This window comes from Thermobia domestica, chromosome 8 (genome assembly GCF_964235325.1).
Source record: "Thermobia domestica chromosome 8, izTheDome1.hap1.1, whole genome shotgun sequence".
Classification (NCBI taxonomy): domain Eukaryota; kingdom Metazoa; phylum Arthropoda; class Insecta; order Zygentoma; family Lepismatidae; genus Thermobia; species Thermobia domestica.
Genome location: NC_137461.1, coordinates 147,742,158 through 147,764,908, shown reverse-complemented (window position 1 = coordinate 147,764,908; position 22,751 = coordinate 147,742,158). Strand labels below are relative to the sequence as shown.

At 36.0% G+C, this 22,751-nt stretch overlaps 1 protein-coding gene across 2 annotated transcripts in view; it reads right to left on the bottom strand.

Moving 5' to 3' along the window:
• Positions 1–22,751, bottom strand: part of LOC145693270 (alpha-tocopherol transfer protein-like) — a 151,683-nt gene that overhangs the window by 14,092 nt on the left and 114,840 nt on the right. Inside the window, exons 5-6 of one of the 2 annotated variants that reach the window (XM_081769112.1) lie at positions 6,497–6,607; positions 1,176–1,281 (exon numbers count right to left, since the gene is read on the bottom strand). In XM_081769112.1, coding sequence (XP_081625238.1) covers positions 1,176–1,281; positions 6,497–6,607 — 217 coding nt within the window. The remainder of the gene's footprint in view (positions 1–1,175; positions 1,282–6,496; positions 6,608–22,751) is intronic. The other variant, XM_081769114.1, reaches the window with a different exon arrangement.

Genomic DNA, 22,751 nt, shown 5'->3' with positions numbered 1-22,751 from the left:
AAAAGCTTTCTTCTGATATCTGGTTCTTGCCATTCATCTTGTTGAGCTGCTTAAGTAAGATCATTCTGTAACTTTTGATGACATCCAACTCCGTTAGGATAATAAAATTGTCATTCTTAACAATTTGTTTTATCTGTTATTTGCAGTTTGCCACACTGATGTATTTGTTACAAAATTGAGGTTTGGTCCAACGCCTTTCGAATCCGCAACCAACCCAACCGCCGAGCATTTTAGGTTGTCTGCTTTTACAAAGGTAAGGATTATTGCAGGTGGTAATGCACTTTTGGAGTCGTGTATACATATGTGATTGTCAGTTAGAAGATAAGAATAAATCCCATTGTAACAAGTAATCTTAAAATATATTTTAACTATGTATCAGAAATCAGTGATTAATTTTTAGGAAGGAAAATAAAAATATATTCACTTTCAGTGTAGGTTTTACAATATCTTTAAGTTAAATAGGTATTATTTTTAAGTAATTATTAAAAATAGTTCCCATGTATTTAGTTTTACATATTCCAGGGAGGATTAGAGGATTACATTACAAACTACAGTTTAGTAACACACAGCAGAAACCTGCCAGTGAGAAACTACTACCACATCTTGGCTACATTGTTGGCGTAAACCCCTTCGGCTCGAGTTATTCTCGTTGCATACTCAAGTGTTATAGATCTCACGCAAAGCTGTAGGTCCACATCTTACATAGCTTCTGTGGTCAATGAAATGCTAATTTTCTCGTCGAATAACTAATCAGTGACTGAGTACTAATTTAATTTCAATAAATATTTCAGAAATATATCACGAATTTAGTTCTTCAATGTAATAATAATCGTGAGATTGTGAAATGTTCATGAGCTTAACAGACACATGGAGGAATATATCTGTTTGTCTTATGTGTGTGTGCATGCGAATATAATGAGCTCCTTCATGGCTAATATTGACAATTTTGATCATTAAGTCAGACCAACGTTGGATTTAAGACTATAGGTACACACATTTAATACTATTTTAACGTGTAGTCCCCGATTTCACACACTGGAAACCAACAAAGAACCACACCAAGAAATCTATCATGTTTGATTGTATAAAATAACATTTTCAACTAACAAATGTTTTGATCAGCAAAATAACGAAATAAACCAGACATACAAGTCAATGTAGTTTTAAAAACTTACTATTTAGTAACTTAATGGGTCCAGCATTTCCGCCATATTCATCTGGAAGTATCTCCTTAGCAACGATAGAATGTAATTCTTCGTAGCCACTTTCAATTAATTTTACCTAGTAGTAAAAACATAGATATATGTAACATAATTTACTACGAAATGTACGTAAACCTGCCGAAATAGTGACTAGAACATTTCTTTTGTGTATTTTAGGTTAATATTCTTCTTCACAATCCTCACTTGAACTGGATATATTGCGGTTTATATATGTCGAATGTTATCAAACTTACAGTTTCAAACAAAAGTAGGTCTATTTAACTACATCATTCAATAGAACGCCGTTTTCCCCTTCCAACCCCAAAATAAAATAAACATTTACAGTTTTATAGTATCTTATACGCCGATGAACCAAAGTAGTCTTTCATTCACACTCAAAATATTAACACTCTTTGCGGCAAAATAATAAAATACCATATTATCTTAATTATTTATAATTTAAATTGGTGCACATAATTTTGAAAGAAAAAGAAATCATGTATATACAACTAGAAACAATTAGAGTATTTAACGTATCAAAGATTGATACTAGAAACTATTTCTTTTCACCTTAGTAGGCGAGTATCTATGACTAAGGTGTAAGACTGTGTTCGACCAAACTTACGCATTTATATATGTTTGTTTCTATCTTTAACAATGGTTACGGAAAATTACATGACTATCTGAAAGTTAATACTGCTACATTAATAGGTAAAACTTAAGGATAAGATAGATAAATTAACATAAGATGTTGCCAGAGATAGAATGGGACTATGAATGAGAGATAGAATGTTACTAGAGAGAAATGAATGAAAGCCTTGCAACATGTTGCCAAAGATTTCAGATACATACATAGGTGTGAAATCGTTCTACAAAGTGACGTCAGCCTGGTCGTGTTATGAATTTCCCGGGATTGTCAGTAACGTAACTCCACACAGTAGAGTAGTGTTAATTTCACTTGGGTTAGTTTCAGCCTTATCTTAAGTAGTCATAACAGTCCAAGAACGGTCGCTGCATATTGTCTCACTGGACATTCTCAGTAGAAAACCAACAAAATATCCGAGTTTGTGCGTGCGTTTTCTAGTGGTTTCCCGTTTTCTATCACTTTATCCACCCCACTTTTCAATTCATTTCTCGTCATCACCGTATCCGTTAGCCTAGCTTGCATAATCGTGGAACGTAAAACTGAAAAAATTCATTTCATTCTTTTAAATTTTGATCTCCCACATACTAGACGAGCAATTGAACTCTTAATGCATGCCCCCAAATTTTCTGTAACAAGAATGATATTTGGTGGTTCAATAGCCTGGAATATATGCTGAGAATGGATGATGGATGCACATATCTACTGGACAAAGTCCAAAATGATAATTGGAGTAGCGCCAAAGACTTAGATCACACGAACGAGTAATAAGTACCATTTTGAATAGAAGCCCTTCTCGTAATGTGCAGGAGGGAAATACGATGTAGCAATTTACATCAGCAAAAGCTAAACGAATGGGAGTAGCATCAGATCTTATCTCAAAACTATGGTCGTTTAATGGTAGATTTTTTCTCTGTTCGCATCCATGACCTAGAGTATTGTCGTAAAATTGGTGTAGAAGTTTAGTTAGACCTGTTAATTTCCCAACCAATATCTTTTAGAACGACTACAGGCTTCAACTTATGAAATAGCGACAGCAGCAGCTCCGGCATCAATGTGTGTTTGATGTGCATCACCTGTTGGTAGGCTAACGAGAAGTACGTCTCTCAAACAGTCATCATAAGAATCCTTTTGCATATTAATGGCATCCTTAAGCTGTAGGTTATGTAAATCTTTCGGAACATTTCCAGAAAGACGCTAACCCAGTTATAAAAAAGCTTGTCTTTCGACAAATGTTACTTCTATGTCAATAGAAAGGTAAACAAGCAAACCTTAAGGAAATGGCTCAACAGGAATCCTAATTTGCTTGTACCGTCAAACGCTCGTGTGGATTGAAAGCTCCTGGTATTATACAGAGTATAAGGTACAGGAATTGCTGACCACTCTTACTTAAGGATACTCTCAGTAGCTGTTGGGTCAGTCCCTTACGTCAGCCTTTTCTTGGCCCTATTAGTAATTTCTCCAGTTCTTCCAGAAAATTGGCATCCTGTCCCACTACAAAAACCTATGATGTGGCAGGACTGGATGCGCAGTTGCCAGAAAAATTGAAAAGTTATCGGAGCCAATTGACTACCAAATATGTTTCCCTTTATTTCCATCATTTTGTTTGTTCTGTTGAGATTTAAACTCAATGGATTAAAGCGTGAACATTCAGGGACGTTCATTGCCTACGACGAAGCATTTACAAAGAGTGTGATACCATTCGACTTGTCCGTTTCTTTTAGGCGTCGACTAGAACGCACGGGCACCACACACATCCACACAACAAGGGAAAGGGTCTTCTATTCACTTCATGTAAGAGTCGTTACCTCCAAATGTTTCAGCAGAAAATCTCGATTATCAATCATATAGTTTAGGCCTAATATCCCTATCATTTACCAGGTAGTTCTTCAATTCAACTTTTTCAATTGTTGCTAGTATAAGTGCATGTATCGCATGACCGCTTGCATTTAAGGAAACACTCAAACTCAAGATGAAGATCAAAATACACTAACTCTTGTAACCAAAACGTTTACTCAAAATCACATTTAATTTGATGTTTGTCCCTTAGACATATTAATATACTATGAACTTATTGGATCATTTTCAACTTCTCAGTCACGTTATGTTATGCTTTACCACTTCTGACATTTCTTTATTCTTAAACCATGTCATCAGTGCAAACATTTTCTATACAAAATTTTAAGCATGAGTTTTATTATTATTATTATTATTATTATTATTATTATTATTATTATTATTATTATTATTATTATTATTATTATTATTAAAGTTATTGTGACTATATACGCCAATGCAGCTAAATATTCCAAATGTTCAGTGCTGGGGCGTTTCCGATGAAATTCGCTAGAATACGCCTCCAATATTTGCCACAATCTTGGAAAAGTCCGATTGGACGAATACTTACAAGGGAACATCTTATATTGATAGTACTGCTGCTCAATCAAACAATGTGCAATCGATAGAGGAGTGAAGAAAAGTGAGAAATCCAAAGTTTTACGGGCCGACACCCAGAAATACGGGAGATACAGAGGAAATAAGGATCTAGAATCATGTGGAGATGGCAATGCAAAAGACGCACTGACACAGAAAGAAATTTTGAAAATAATTAAAGTAATCAAAATGGCATTTGCATAACAGCATAGTAAGCAAACATTGTACCCACATACATGCTCAATAACATCATATGTATTGCAGTGTTGCAAACTGAACACGAAATGAAGTTTTGTTAAATGACACGGAACACAATTTATAACATCTAGCAAATATAATTATGAGTAGAACCATACCTGTAAAGTCTTGATGTACAATGTTGCCAACGTTTGAGGATAAGCCTATATAAATCCCTATATATATCTTGGATGTAGAAGAGTACATACAGTACACGATCTAAACTAGTTAGAACCAAAATATGAGACTACAAACAAGAATATAATCACTAAAGTAGGAAAATAACTCACGAAGCACAGTGTCGAAACAGTTTTTCCCAAGTTGAAAATCAGAAAAATATCAAACACAGCACACAAAACTGAAATGATGTATACGCTTGGGTTGACAATTAATTAGCAGGCTGAGTTTTCTGATGCACATAATATTGTATCACTGTATGTACTCCTCTACATCCGAGATTCATATAGACTAGGAACTCATATAGACCTATCCTCAAACGTTGGCAACCTTGTACATCAAGATTTCACAGTTGTGGTTCTACTCATAATTAGATTTGCTAGATGTTATAATTTGTGTTCCCTGCCATTTAACTTCATTTTGTGCTCAGTTGGCAACACTGCATTACATTTTATATTATTGAGCATGTCTATGGGTATAATATTTGCTTACTATTCTATTGTGCAAATACCATTTTTATTACTTTAATCATTTTCAAGTTCTTTACGTGTCAGTGTGTCTTTTGCATTGCTTTCTCCGCATGATTCTAGATCCTTCTTTCCTCTGTATCTCCTACGTTTCTAGGTGTCGTCCTGTAAAACTTTGGATTTCTCACTTTTCTTCCCTCCTTTATCGATTCCACATTGTTTGATTGAGCAACGCTGTTAGGGAGGCTGCGCTGAGACCGCCACGCAGCGCAGTATTCTTTGCCTTGATAAGGTTCCGTAGAAGAACGTTATTATTTCAATAGAGGTAAGAATCAGTTATTGTGTAGTAATATTTTAGTTCGTATAATCCAGACGATGTACACTGAGAAAAATAATATATGTGGCGTACGTAAAATCGTATGTTACATTTGTAAGTCCCCTAGTTTTTGGACTTAACGTACAGCAAACGTATAACTGAAAACGCGTGTTTTATAATACATTCCGTATAAGTGTTTCATCTGTACGTACTTTCTGTATAAAACAATACAGTTGTCAGGATCTCACATACAAATGGACGTGTATAACATATAGCTGAAGAAGGAAACATACATATATGTAAGTAATATAAGGAAAACTGTAGGATATCAGATATCCTGCAACGGTATGATGTAACATCTAAGGACAATGCATATAACGTATGCTCCATACTGATTTCTGCAGTAAGCAAGAGGATTCCGTATATTTGTGGAATATACAGCTGTCCGGAGAACGGTTTTTTCTCTTTTTAAGTAATTGCAAGATTTACCCCTAATCTTACCTTCTACCCAATTTATTCCTAATCTTGGTAAGTAGCAGTACCCTAATCTTGGTGTAATTACCTGCACTCATTGGTAAATACACCACTTCGTAACATTTTCTTCTTTTACTTTGGGTACAAAATAGAATTGAGTCGCAACATTTCCACATTTTTCTAGACGCGAGAAAGGCTACTCTGCAACGCACATGTCTTGTTCTTTGTATTTTATGAAAATTAAGACCATAAAAAATACAACGCCCTTAACAGGGTTTATTTACCTGCACCTACCTTATTATTATTTGAGTTGAGTTGAATTGAATTTCAGTTTAGCTTTCCTTTCAGCAACGAGGCTATGTGAGACGTGGACTTACTGATTAACGTGGAATCCGAACTACATGAGCTCCCGCCGGGACTTATTATTATTTGAGTTACATGTAATGAACGAAATATGGAGTCAATAGATAAAATCTAAATTCAGCCCAAATAAAAAAAAAAAAAAAACAGTACAATGTACTGTTGTGAATTTTGAAATAATGCTTACCCTTTCCTGAAGTTTCCGAGGCAAGAACATGAATGCAGTTTTCACTACTGTGAGAGCGATGGGATTCAAGTTGATACAAACAAGATATCTGAATCTTTCAGGATTAGCCTCCTGAAAAAAAAAAGCCGAAAAATGTAATAATATCTCATTTAACATTAAGACTCTATCACTATGGTCATTTTAACATTCATAAAAATTGAATGAGTTTTATCTTGCTCTTAACCCTTTGGGGATCCTATGGTACAATTTGTACTATACGCGTTTTTCATGGTACATTGCGTTATTTCTCTTGTATTTAAGCTTTTTAGTCCGTTTTTTTTTCAAGTCCAGAGGCCCTGTAGAAAACATTACGTATGGTTTCACTCCGTCCTGCGTCCAGACATAGGAGGTGATGACGTCATAAGTCAAAAATTTCTTTTCTCATTTTCTAAGCCTATGTTCAATATTTTTTGGCGGCCTTATTTTTCTACGTAGAAGATTGAAATTTTGCACAAACATTCAGTCCACCGAGTAGTAAATACCAGATTTTTTGTTCCGATGTCAGTGCTACAACAGGGGGGAACCAGAGGGGCAAAGGGGTAAAAAAAAGGATTTTTTACCCCAAAAATCCCGTTTTTCGTCATTTTCCCGCCTCCCATACATCATAGGACCACGTGAGTCATACCGTCTGAAAGGAAGTTCCATTCTGAAGAGAACGACGGTCGAATTATTATTCTAGGGTAATTAGGGCCGTCTCAGTGAATTTTTATCCAAATATACTTCTGTATAGGGTAAAAGTGGGGCATGGTAGTGAAATTTTTCTGGCGGGCCTATTTTTTCACGTTGAAAATTGAAATTTTGCACAAACATTCAGTCCACCGAGTAGTATTTGCCAGAAGTTTTTTCCGATTTCCGCGTAAAAACAGGGAGAGTCCAGAGGGGCAAAAGTTGAAAAAAGGGAAATTTTGCCCCAAAAAATCCCTTTTTTCAGGAATTTCCCACCTTAGATACATGATGGAGACATGTGAATGGTACCGCCTGAAAGACAGTTCTATTCTGAGGAGAATGATTGGCGAATTATAGTCCTAGGGTAATTAGCGATGTCTCAGGATTTTTTCCCTGAGATCATAGTGTTTTATGGTAATTTGGGGCATTGCGGGTATTTTTGATAAAAATTCTCCCGCCCTTACTATTCAAGATAGAAACTTGAAATTTGGCACACACATTCAGTATACCAAGTACTATTTATCAGATTTTTTTAGATGACTACGATTACACAGGGGGGTTCCAGGGGGGCCAAAGTTCGAGAAGAAAAATCCCTCCGAAATTTTCACTTTGACATTTTTCCCCGCTTCTGGTATATGGTATGAGCATGCAAGTGGTACCATTTGAAAGCCAGCTCTATTCTGAAGAGAATGAGGTATGAACCATGATCCTAGGATAAATAGTGACGATACAGTAGCTGCTTGACTGAAAATCTAAAAAATAGCCCAAAAAGCCAGGATCCTTTAAGGATTAAAATGTAATATTTTCCTTAAATGCAAAATGTATGGAAGAATTTTTTATTTATTGTTGCAGTAATATAGATTACAAATTTTATTGATCACTATTTTTTGAAGAAGATTGTACGTATATGAAAAGCCATGACACATCCTAAAAATATACCATTGAAACGCTTTTCCTTTAAAGTAACTTCCTCTTTCTCTAACTCACTCTATCTGCCTCTTCCTACTAGTTCAATCGGCGGCATTCTATTTCTAATTAAAATGAAGACGTTACCAGAGCGTTAGAAAAGAATAATGACTAATGAATCGTAGTACTAAGTAAAATTTCGAACACAACTTATATTAGCCATCACTCTTTTCTAATGCTCAGGTAATTTCTCCAGCAGCTTCAACTGAGATTCATTCCCATAGAGAACTTAACTGTAGTCTACTTCCTGATAGTAGTACAGAATGGGACTAAATTTTCTACATGGTTTGATATATTTAGCACCAGTGGACGAGGAACATAACCTGAAAGAATGAACTGTAATTATACTCATCATCATCACGGGTATTCAGCCAAAATTGGCAACTCACTTGCCCAAACTGAGAAGCCTCCATGCTCCACGGTCTTCCGATAACATTTTCTTTGTCACGTACAGTTTTTCTGTTTTAAATCGTCCATTAATTTTACCTTTCTTCGCCCCTCCCTCTCTTCATTCCCGCCATATCCTATAGCACGTCTCTCATGATACAGTTTCTTTTTAGCCAATGTCCTAGCCAGTTTATGTTCATATTCTTGATAATATCTAAAATTATATACTTTTTCTCTAACATTTCTACCACCCTCTCATTTGTTTTCCGCTCCAAATTTCGAAAGTTTCCAGTCGTTGTTCATAATTTCTCCACAATGTCTATGTTTCTGATTGCTACAGTACAATACACTACACTAAGCATTTAAAGAGTCTTCTTCTCAACCCTTTATTCAAAGTCCCACGAAATAGTATATTCTACCTACTAAAGGCTTATCTCTCCATTCTTAATCTTGCTTGTATTTCACATTCACGCTTCATATCGTCACTGATAATACTAATCAGGTATCGAAGATACGTCACTTGTTCTATTTTCTCCCCTCGTACTACTATATTAGAAACTGATCTCTTTGTTCCTATCACAATGGCTTTTGTCTTTCTCACATTTTTTTTCATCCCATACTCTTCACAGTCCTTCCTCAAATTTTCTAACATGTTATTGATTTTCTCTTCAGATTCCCTAAAATGCATCATATCATCCGCAAATCATAGGACCTAAACATTCTAACTCCTATTGAAATGTGGTCTTCATTTCGTAGATTCATTTTCACTATCTCTTCTAGGTAGATATTAAATATTGTTGCCGAGAGACAACAATCCATTGAAACTCTCCTTCCAATTGCACTCTTCTCTGCCATTTTCTCCTCTATTCGAACACTTACTTGTTAATTCACATATCAGTTTCTTATGAATCTTCGATTTTTCCATACCAACGAAACTATCTTTAGAAATTCCAACAACAATATTTCCAATTCACACGGTCAAAAACCTTTTCTATGCAAATAAATACAACATATACATGTTTCCCGTTTTCTATAAATCTTTCACGGGTTACTGCTAATAATCCCATTGCTTCCATTACATTATTGCATAATTAATAAACCCCTGCGTCCTTACCTTCTCTGAACCAGAAAAGTTTCTCCTCAATTTTATCATTTTTTCTCCAGCACAAACTTTTGTTCAGAAATCGAAGCCAATTTTTTCCTACATGAAATTGAGTTATACAATGCTATTATCTGTTTTGGTGGGATATCTTAGCCATCGGTTCATGATCATCATCAGGAAGTCTTTAGTCACTCTCCTATTTCATATATTTCATTATTAGTGCAGTCAAAATAAGGTTTGAGGTAGACATTTAGAATAAAAAGATGGGTCCTTCTAGAATTTGTTTGTGATCTCTTCCTCATTAACCCCCAGAAAATCCCAAGAAATCCAGTTGCGGGTTTTCCACCATTTTGATTAATCTGCCATCTTGAATTTCTCACATGCACTTAGTTTACGCCACATAACTTATAACTAATTAACGTAGAAGAATCATTCTTTCTTTATTATATTTCTAATATGATAGACAATTTAACAAGTTTTTATCACCTTTCTCCGAGTAACCATTTTTGCATAACATTAGGATAAAGTGTAAAATTGGGATTTTTATTAGGAGACATATTCTTTTCATTGCCTCATACAACTTAACAGAGTAGAAATATGAAAAAAGTGACGAATAAACGTTGTTGGAAATTGCTTAAGATTTAAAACGATGTATATATTGTCACTATATTCAATGTTGGAGATGTGCAATGAAGCTTCAAACGTCATCGAATTGCGCACAATTTCTGTTGAAAAATATGAATGAATCATTTCACATGAAGAAAAAGAGAGACTATTTAGTGATTTGAGACGGCTTTTCATTGCAATTTCCGGTAAGTATCAACAGGTTTGGAAGCTCGGCTAGTTGAATAAATAGTTCGTAAAGAGTGGCGTCGGCAGGGGGTGCGCAGGAACTCTGAAAGTAGACTTTCGCACAATCTTTCTATATGTAAGCCTATGTGTTCACTGAAATTAGTGTTTGAGATAATCGTTTCAAAAAGAATATGAAATCTAATGAAATATGTTTTAATGATATTATCCTGCATAAAATTCCAATTGCTGGTTGTTCCGTCTTTTTTAATAAATAGCGCTAGTCTAGTGCTATTACGCAAAAATCGATCAAATTTAAAGATTTTTTTAAAAAAAGATTAAACCTGCTAGAATATGTTTTATTTATTGGTATTATACTAAAACAGTCCCAAAACGCTAGTTGCTGATTTCCCGACATTTTAAATAAGCAGTACGTCATCTTAAAAGTTTTCCCAGCACTTAGTTTTTGCTTTATGGCTCCTAAGCCAATAAACGTAAATGTATCATTCTTGCTTTATTACACTTCTAATAGTATAGGGTATATAATAAGTGATCACTTTCTCCGTGTTGACGTTACCAAAAGTTCAATGTGCCTTAAAATTTTATCTATTAGTGCTTGAAAATATGAATTTAGGGGAAAATAAAAATGGTGATTTAAGCAAGGAATTAATTATTAAAAATGAAGGAAAATATACTTATCGGAATTATTTGAGATGAATTTTGTATCCGATTTACAGCAAACACCATCATATCCTCTTCCATGATTTTCACTATTGCACTATACGTACTAGCTTTTATAATTGTGCTTAGATTCTTTTGCGCATCTATTAAACTGCTAAACTTAAAAGTATTGCAGTTATAAAAATGAAGACAATATACACTGATCACCAGTTCAATTATAGACACCTAGCTAATAGCGTGTAAGACCACCTTTCGCTTTGATAACGGAGGCTACCCGCGGCATATACTCAGCGAGGCGCCTGAAGTGTTGTTGTGGAATCTCAATCTACAGTGCTGCTGCAGTCCCCCACAGAGCTTACAGGTTACTTGGAAGAGGGTCGTTCCATGGCGTCCCAGATGTGCTAGATCGGATTGAGGCCCGATGATCCTGATGCCAGATCAGAGGAGTGCTCATTAATCTAGTTTGCTGCATTCCTACAGCGGTGGGCCGGTGCATTGTCCTGCTGCAAGTTTAAGCCACCACCTGGATGTAGCACCCAATATGACATAGTCATCCAGAATATTGCGGTACCGTTTATCTGTGAGGTGCTGCATTACACGTGTTTGGGGTCCATTTCCCTTCACGTAAACATGCCCCAGATGAGAATACCACCACCACCGGCCTGCACAGTTCCCTGCTGTCACGATCCTTTCCTTTTGCTGTTGGCTACGCACCCTTACCGGTTCATCGGAATGTAACAAAGTGAAACTGTCCAGAAAACCTTTTCCCACATTTTCACGGTCCAGAAGCAGTGTTCCTTTGCCCATGCTAGACGTTGTTTCCTGTGTTGTGCTGTTAGAAGGGATACCCACGTGGGTCGATGGCTTCTGAACCCCATCACGAGCAGGTGGTTGCTAATTGTGTGGCTGCTGACACAGCGTTGTTGTCTTACATTGAACCTCACCACGATTTGACGCACTATGGCCCGTCCATCAGCTGTTACTATGCGGGCCACTCAGCGTCTACCCTTGTAGTCGACACGCCCCTGACCGCGGCAATTTGCTGTGTGGGTGTGGTTTTACCGGGATTCAGGTACTCACGATACACAATCGCTTTTGAATATCCGAGTGCCGCAGTCACTTCCGATATCGAGCCACCCAGTCGTTTGACCCCTACGATTTGACCACGGTCAAGTGCACTCAGGTCCTTTGTCTTGCCCATCACACACTGCATTGACACGGATACCGAGAGAAGTACACAGCAGCAGTACCCTACCGATGCATTTCATTCACATGCACTGGTAGAGCATCTGCAGTGCGGTTTCCGCAACTTTCCTGCTGTCTATAATTCAACTGTTGATCAGTGTATATGGCAAAGTAAAAAACCTTGCGACCATAAATGAAGTTAAACAAAAGTTCCAAATATACCAGTGTACTTTGAGACTTACTTTTCTCGATGGCATTTTGCAGTTGAATGTACACAGTTTTCGTTAACTTCCTTCTCAAAGAAGTTTGTTCTGGTGAAAACTTCATCATCAATTCTTTCATCTGCATCTTCAATTAAAGTAGTGATATTACTACATCCGTGTCCACTACCCTGCCCACAAAATGGTGTACAATATAGCTCTCTTCTTTTGCGCCCACAATTGTTTCCGCAGTTCTCCTGGCAGTTGCGTGCTATAAACTTTAACAAATCTTCTGGAACAGGTTGTTCAAATGTTGTTACAGAAAGAAGGCAATCACCACAAGTTTTCCAGTCCCATTAAATTGGAGTCATCTCTTGATTTTTCCACTGCTGAATTTGATAGAACAAATGGAGATTATAGTGTTTTGCAGCAGCTGTTGTTGGAGATAGTACTGTTAAGTTGAAAGCACTAATGCGTTGTTTGGACACAATTTTTCTGTACATGCAAAATCTTGTATAACCTAGATTTTCTTTGTCTGCACATCTATATAACGCTAAGAACATTTTTTCTCAAGCAGCTGCCACATCACCAGCGGATGATGTTGGGTTGTTGAAAACATCCATTTCTCTCCATTTTTTCCCAATATTTTGTACGCAAGTTTCATTCCTCTACTTTGTCGAGCAGAAGTTGTATCACAACCAGTGAAAGCATACAGAATAAAAATGCAGTTTACCAATGCCCAATGCTCTCTGAAGTTTGGAAGTGTTGTATATCTTATGTTGTGGTTTCGAGCCAGGAATAAACATGTATGTCTCAGCTGTCGCGAGTTGTGAGATAAATTAACAACGTGGATGTTATTCCCAACGATTACACGTATTCATGGTTTCTTTGTTCATGTTTACTGTTTTATATCCTTTACACTAGATTGATCATCATAACCACCAAATAAATAATTTATTTACCATAGTGTTTTGTGATAAACCTCAAATATTGCTCATGGTGCCTTCCATTTCAACTCAGGCAAAAAAATATAAAATTGTACCATCACCATCTCAGATATTGTTGAAACTTTTTTTATAGCAACTAGACATGTTTTTAAGAGACCCATATTTTTTTGTTTTGTCGAAAAAAATTTTCAGGCCAAGTAATGGGCCATCAAAGACGGGGAGTACAATTTATGAATTGTAGAAGACATGGAAAATGGTCAACTTCGGAGCCTCACCATTCAGCTATGGAGACAGGTAGAGTTATAATTCTTGTTGTGGTATGTACATAGGGATATAAATAAACTATATTTTATTATAGTTTGGTTTGCGCATGCGTATCTTTTTGTACATAAATTAACAAATGAACGTCAATTTATCTGAAAAGTCGAAGTTTGCGAATTTTTTTCGAGCACTTCCGGTTCGAATTTTAAAATTCTGTTTTCACGATTGGTAAGATCTAGTTACCCGCTTTCCGAAAAAAAATTTGTATCGCTTCTGTGGTCAACCGTTTTGTCGCAAAAAATTCGAGAATTTGTAAAATTTTCAAAAATCGCCATTTTTGGGCGCCATTTTCTCGAAAACACCATTTTTTAAAATTCTGAAATTTTGTCAGATGGTTCAAATTTACCTGAATAATAAACACACCAAATATCATTCTCGACCAATGCTTCATAGATTAACTACAGCCTTTTAAAGTTAGCGAAGTTTCGCTAATTTTGATGTCACAGTTAGCAACACTGGGAACAATGAAAATACAATGATTTGATGATGTTTGTGGTTCATATTCATTAAATGAAGAATAAAAGGTTTTCTTGGCTGTTTTTTTTATTATTTTGAACAAAGAGGCTCTCTGAAATAGTAAAATGAGCCCCCCCTTCTCCTCCGTTTTCTTAAACTGAAGTAATCTGAGGTGGAAATTACGATTACGAAAAACACAAATTTCAAGTTCACTTACTTAAAATGGTCTTCGGAAACAAAATTTCACTTTTTTTTTTTTTACATGGACCAATCATTTGCTTGGTTGTTGTCTTCTTTGCTAATAGCATGTAACCGTGCAGATGCTCCAATAGATGGTTCACTCATAACTCATCCAGGAGTGGATCTGGGGGGACTATTGCCCCCCCCCCCAAGAAGAAGAAACTTTCTTATTTATATATAAATAAAACCCATCCCAGAGTTTGGAGCTCTTAAAAGTAGCTCTAAGTAGCAGTATTACAATCCCCCCCCGCCAGAAGTCCGTCCGGGATCCGCCCCTGCGTAGCACATTGTCGATAGTCACAAAACACTTATTTTCACTTCTCTTATGCTCTTCTGGAAACCTGTACCCTGCTGAAGGTTCATGTGGGAGCATAAACAGCACTTAAACTTCACGTAATTCATGATTTATTCATAACTAGCAGCGTTCACCCCGCTTCGCTGCGGTCACCCCGGAACGCAATAAACTTTGTTACTTAGATAATTTTTACTTTTTCGCTTTCAAATTGCAGTAAATGTTAACATTATAGCGCCTGTCATTTATGTTAACCCGCCGAGTGACCCGCTTCGCTGCGGTCACCCCGGAACGCAATAAACTTTGTTACTTAGATAATTTTTACTTTTTCGCTTTCAAATTGCAGTAAATGTTAACATTATAGCGCCTGTCATTTATGTTAACCCGCCGAGTGACACGGTCATGCGGGTTGCATATAAATACGTTTATTTTTACCTATGATGAACTAACAAAGGATTTGTACGTATGGACACTTGAATGGTCAATTATCTCAAGACACTGGTAATTAAAAATTAAAGTGATATGATAAAAACCATCTAGGGTCCAAATCCTAATAACCCCCCAAAAATAAAAGAAATTGGTTCAGCCGTATTAGCGTGATGAGGGAACAAAGGATTTGTACGTTCTCTTTTATAATATAGATATTTCTGCTACGCACCACTGGTTATCATACATATATGTATATAACAAAAGTTCCTTTTTGCAGATTTCTTAAATCTACACTTTGAATTGCAAAAGTTCGATTTTGGGGGAAGTATGAAATTAGTTCATGGTGACCCGTTACTGCCATAAAAACTTCGCAATTTTCCGAAAGCCAAACATAACTTCTTGAATACCAGTTACCGGTCGCATACTTTCCCTTTTTTCTTCCGGAAGTCGTCGAATTCAGTTCCAGGTAACAAAACGAGAGTAATACCCAGAGTTTGTACTTGCACTATACTCACGAATTCTCCTGCGGTTTTAGTGGGGACGCGGTGACTCAGTGGCAGAGCGTTCATTTCCGGTGCTTGGGGTCCCTGGTTCAATCCCAGCTCGTGCCGTTCTGCATTCCACCATTTCATTCATTTCTATAATCACCGTCTCCTTTAGCCTAACCGGCATAACCGTGGAACGTAAAACTTAAAGATTTCATTTCATTTTTTTTCTTCTGCGGTTTTAATACTGTGAATCTGTTTTAGCCTAAGGCTATGGCGCGTTGCCACATTCTTTGTCCCCCCCCCCTCCTTCCCCACTACCGTCGCAGAGACCCTTGCATGGCCGGTTTCACTGCAAAAACACTGCTTTATCGGACCTGTCTGCATCTCGAACATCTGAAAGCGATTTTTAAAGTGGGATGCAGCACCATCAGAAATCACTGACATGGTTTGGGAAATTGTAGACACCTATTTTCACGTATTCAAACCTTTTTCTATAAAATATATTTTCGCTTTTCTTCGAGTATGTTTAGAATCTTGTCTATGACTATGAGTACATGAGCCGAATCGTGTGTTTTATCGTCGTTTATTACAACAAAACTGTCAATTGTTTCATATTTCGGTGATAACTCTGAATTTCACTTTGCAGAATAACAGTCCAGTTCTCAACGAAGTCCACATGAAGTAAAATAGAATTTGTATCTTGAAATTTTATACCGGTGGTTTTCGGTAGCAATTGATTCTCTTTGGATTTTCTTGATGTAGTCATACGAAAACAGAAAGTGTCACAGTTTTTTTTTTTTAACGAGATCATTATGCTCCCATATGGCATACGTAACCACTTTCATTTTCATCAGGATCAATAATTAAAGACACCATACTTATTTCTTCCACTCCAGGACATTCACCATATTCTTGAAGAAGACAGCTGTCATTTTCTACGGATCATACTACTAAAGGAAATAGGTCACTCATGACAGCTTCAACACAGGTTGCGCCTTTGATTTGTAGCAACGCAGTAGCAGCTAACTTAAAATTTGCACAATACACACACACACACACACACACACACACACACACACTTCCCTCTCAGGTTGCAGACTGACACACTTTAGTCGAATACTATAAAATTCCGAGTGACCTATTTTTATGCTGGGATTGTTCTGTTTAAAAATTCAGTAAATTCCTTTGGAACGCGTAAGAAAACGTTTCGATTTTTTTTAACTTTTTGTCATTTTTCGATCACTGTAATGACATCGCACTTAATTGAGACTTTGTCTGGAGCATTCCAAATCATACTGAGGTAATAGTTTAGGCCTTTTATAGATCATCAGAATTCATTGGATGGCCATTTCAAGTAAACTTAAAATTTGTGTGTTTCGTAATCGTAATTTCCACCTCAGATTACTTCAGTTTAAGAAAACGGAGGAGTAGGGGGGGCTCATTTTACTATTTCAGAGAGCCTCTTTGTTCAAAATAATAAAAAAACAGCCAAGAAAACCTTTTATTCTTCATTTAATGAATATGAACCACAAACATCATCAAATCATTGCACTTTCATTGTTCCCAGTGTTGCTAACTGTGACATCAAAATTAGCGAAACTTTGCTAACTTTAAAAGGCTGCAGTTAATTCATGAAGCATTGGTCGAGAATGATATTTGGTGTGTTTATTATTCAGGTAAAGTTGAACCATCTGAGAAAATTTCAGAATTTTAAAAAATGGTGTTTTCGAGAAAATGGCGCCCAAATATGGCGATTTTTGAAAATTTTACAAATTCTCGAATTTTTTGCGACAAAACGGTTGACCACAGAAGCGATACAAATTTTTTTTCGGAAAGCGGGTAACTAGGTCTTACCAATCGTGAAAACAGAATTTTAAAATTCGAACCGGAAGTGCTCGAAAAAAATTCGCAAACTTCGACTTTTCAGATAAATTGACGTTCATTTGTTAATTTATGTACAAAAAGATACGCATGCGCAAACCAAACTATAATAAAATATAGTTTATTTATATCCCTATGTACATACCACAACAAGAATTATAACTCTACCTGTCTCCATAGCCGAATGGTGAGGCTCCGAAATTGACCATTTTCCATGTCTTCTACAATTCATAAATTGTACTCCCCGTCTTTGATGGCCCATTACTTGGCGGGAAAATTTTTTTCGACAAAACAAAAAGATATGGGTCTCTTAAAAACATGTCTAGTTGCTATAAAAAAAGTTTCAACAATATCTGAGATGGTGATGGTACATGCTCTGCCTGAATTGAAATGGAAGGCACCTCATATAATTGGCCGCAAAAAATATGGAAAAAGCAACATTTAGAGTTTCGGGACTCTTTTAGTATAATATTAATACATATAACATATTCTAATAGGTTTAATCATTTTTTAAAAAATCTTTAGGTTAATCGATTTTTGGCGTAATTGCGCTGAACTAGGGCTATTTATTAAAAAAGACGGAACAACCCGCAACTGGAATTTTTTGCAGGATAATATCATTAAAACATATTTAAATAGATTTCATCTTTTTGAAACGATTATCTCAAACACTAATTTCAGTGAACACATAGGCTTACATACAGAAAGATTGTGCGAAAGTCTACTTTCAGAGTTCCTGCGCACCCCCTGCCGACGCCACTCTTTACGAATTATTTATTCAACTAGCCGGACTTCCAAACCTGTTGATACTTACCGGAAATTGCAATGGATAGCCATCTCAAATCACTAAATATTCTCTTCTTTTCTTCATGTGAAATGATTCATTCATATGTTTCAACAGAAATTGTGCGCAATTCGATGACGTTTGAAGCTTCATTACACATCTCCGACTTTGTATATAGTGACAATATATACATCCTTTTAAAGCTCATGAAATATCCAACAACGTTTATTTGACACTCGTTTCATATTTCTACTCTGTTAAGTTGTATGAGGGAATGAAAAGAATGTGTCCCCTAATAAAAATCCCAATTTTACAATTTATCCTAAAGTTATGCAAAAATGGTTATTGGAAGAAAGGTGATAAAAACTTGTTAAATTGCCTATTATATTGGAAGTATAATAAAGAAAGAATGATCCTTCTACGTTTATTAGTTTAAACGTTATGTGAAATAAACTAAGTGCATGTGAGAAATTCAAGATGGGAGACTATTTATTCAAAATGGTGGAAAACCCGCAACTGAATTTCTTGGGATTTTCTGGAGCTTAATGAGGAAGAGATTGCGAACAAATTCCAGAAGGTCCCATCTTTTTATTCTAAATGTCTAGGTTTGACCCGTTTTTAATGTAATTTGACTGGACTGTATAGAGTCGGAAAAAATCTTTCTTTCCTTCTTTTCCCATATTCTTAATGAATTCGATTGGTGTATTATCTGTCCTGGCTGCCTTTCCATTCCTTATTTCGTATAAAGCTTTTTCAACTTCATCATGGAGAAGATTAAAACCTTTATCATCTTCTCCTACTTCGCTTTCTACTTCAAAATCTATACAACATAGTGTACCGGCGATCTCATTTATGTCTTCATCATATTCCTTCCATCTTCCAAAGACTTCACTTTTCTCACTTCTTAACTTTTTCGCTTCACTTCTCGCTATCTTCGCATTCTTATTTTATATTGCCATCATAATAGCCTCTTGTTTTCTTCAAAGTTACATAGAATTCACCTCCGTGAACATTTACTTATATTTTCCAACTCTTTTTAATTCTTCTGTTTTGCTTTTTTCAATTCTCGTATTTTCGTTTGTAGAACTCTTCCCTTGCTCTGTCCTTTTCCCTTTGGAACTCATTCTTTAACGTCCTATACAACGTTTTGCCCTCTTCCGTACCAATTAGTTTTCACGTCTCCTTTTCCCTCGTTTTTTGCAACATCTGTTGTGTATCCAATGGTTTCTTAGCCATTTTGTTCTCGCAATAACCTTCTTCTTTTTCACCCTCCTGTTTGTGAAGGTTAGTATGCTCCTACCGTCTATTACTACCTTTTTCCTATTTGAGTATTTTGCTTTGTATTTTCTCAACGAAAATGTTCCTATTTTCTCGTTTTTCAGTTTCTCAGTATTCAACATTTTGTTGCCTAGTTTCCTTCTGCTTCGTTTTTCAGTTGAATATCCACTTCGGCCAGCACACGGTTATGATCAGAGAAAATGTCAGCCCCGAGAGGGGTCTTCGCGTTCTTTAAGCTATTCCAGTATAATTCCTGAATGATAACATACTATATCTGACATTTTCCTCTGTTTATTCAGTGAAAGAGGAATGATTTCCATGTATATCTGCTTCTCTTGTGCTGATTGAACCAAGTGTTCCAATTACTAGTGGATTCTGTCTAGAGAAATTCACCAGCCCCTCTCCCCTTAATTTCTTTAGCCTAAACCATATTTCCCTACGATATAAATTTCCTGTTTTCTCCCACAACTGCTTTCAAATCTCCCATTACGATCACACATGCACTTCTCTTCTAATTGTTTATAATCTCTTCTATTTTCTTATAATTTTCCTCTACTCCTGCAATTGCATGCGAAGTCTTCAATGCATATGTCCTTTGAACAAAATCCATCCGAATTATAAAAATTTGTAAAAAGTAGGACAAACCATTTAAATGCTGAATTCTTATCTAATACTAGTAAATAAGTAAACAACGATATGAAAATCACTAAGGAGTTCACTGACTACTTTTAGTCTGCATACAACAACAGTAAAGACAACACAACAGAACAGTCAGTGTGAGTAGATAACAGTCTAAATATACTGCATATATCATGAATAGAAATGCAGGAAATCGCTAATATAATAAAAAGATGAAATCCAAAAGCGGTAAATCCCAATGGAATCCCAAGCTATATTGTAAAGGGTTGTGTAGATCACTTTCTAACATTATTGAACATCATATTTAACCTGTCAATTAAATCTAGAAAATTCCCAAATGAGTGGAAAACTGCAAGAGTTACCCGAATAATAATAAAAGAGAAATTTAAAAAGAAACTACAGACCAATCTCAATCTCAAGTGCCTTTGCTAAGATATATGAAGCAATCTCACACCAGCGAATAATAGCACACGTGCAACCATCTATATCAAAAACACAACATGACTTTCTTACAGGAGAACCCCGAGAAAACCCACGCACACGGTGTTTATCCACCACAAAGTTCACTTGGCGGGGACTGGGATCGAACCCGGGACTCCTAGCACCAGAGGTGAACGCTCTACCACTGAGCCACCGCGGCCCCTTCTGTGTATGGGCATTTCATTTGGATGATAATTAAAATTTTATATTCTTATTTCGATGTAATTCGTAGGTTAGCAATTGGGTTTAATTTTCTGTATTTGTCCACCAATTCAATGTGTGGTAGGATATTTCAGACCCCCTTCGTCGGATTAGATGCCCATAACCTCCTAAAATCCGGTTTGATCCAGTTTGCACTATTTTTCATTCGTTTTATATTTTTTTACCGCGACATTTTCTGCCCTGTGATTGGGAACTATATTTTACCTCAGTGTTCTGGCGTTTCTTTACCTCGTTCTTTTGTGTGTAAGCTTCGTAGAATAGACTGCATCTACATCATCTCCGTAAAAAGTTAAATATTTTGAAGGAAAAAGCTACAATATCCAGGTAATAATACAGTAGATAGGTATAGAACCAGTTTGGAAGCTTAATTGGAATCCCTAATTATTGGATTTCATCTGAAAAGCCAAGTAAATAAAATAAATATTGGAATCATTTATACCAGGCGTCATGTTTGCTACTAAGAATAGTAAGAATAGTTATCAGGTTCATCAGAGTGACAGTATATTTTGATTTTCGATTATGTAGTCTTTCAAACTAAGTTTTGGAGATTAGTGTTTTCCCCCTAAGAATTTCCTTCATCCTCAAAAATTCAGTTAGGTTGCGGTAGCGTGCCTTAAATAGTTTTCGTGTGTGTGTAGTGTATTAGATTCTTTTTGGACATGGCGATATACTGTTTTGTGTTAGTTAGGTTAAATACTAAAATGTCAGAGTAACCTTCTGTAGGAACTCCTATTTACACTGAAATTAACATAACTTCCAACAAAGAATGGGTTGAATAATTTCGTGAAGGTTCCTTTCTCCTGAGGGAAAGGATCTTCCTTAATCTTCTTTGATATGTCCCTCCGTGGTCACCAATAGTAATAATAATATTATAATTGAAAAATGGGCTAGTTTTGGTGCAAGATCTACCTGGCCCTCACTATTCCCCCTCCTTTTTTAGTATCAGAGCCGTTTAAAATATGGTGATGTTTAGAGAAATGTTGAGTGTAGATACATAGAATTTGAATTTCTGTAGCAATATGTATTATATGTGTAGTTGTAGCTTGTTATGATGCGGCATGTATGTGTGAGAGTGTTATTAACTTATGTAGAGACAATGTATTGGTGGTTTATTAATTATTCATCTTTTCGGTTGAATCTGATAGTTAATTAATCCCTAAATTATAGCAGTTATAAGATTACACATTTGTCTCGTGAAATGCAATAGATGGTTTGCTGTAAATAGTGCACAAATTATTTTTCAGTACAAAGTTTATTGTCAGCTTATAGCGCCCCTAATAGCTAGTGAACAGTCGCGGAACGCCAGTCGTTTGTTCGGCAATGTAGTTAACGAGATTTGTAAAGATAAAATTGAGTATTTTTTTTTTATTAATATCTGTAGTTATGGGATAGCCGTAGTCAATATGACTAGCTAAATCACTAAAGTACCTTACTAGTAACCAATCTTGAAGAGTATTATCCATTGTGTACTGAAATAATTGGTAAACAAAAATACACTTCACGTTCGTGTTTAACTACAAGCCATTATATAGAAGGCTATCTCCATCGCTAGATCATAGCTTCAAAATTTTCCTTTCTTGCTGTTTGCAAATAATCCCATTGTTGATTGTGGAATACAAATATATTTATGAATAAGTACAGTACAGAATTACGAATGATTTACGCAGCAAGTTGCATGTTAGAAATGTGAATAAAGTGTATAATACTAAATTCTACTTGTGTATATACGGTCATTAGGGTGGGGAGTGTAGATTTAGGTGTTGTTTATATTGAAAGAATTGAG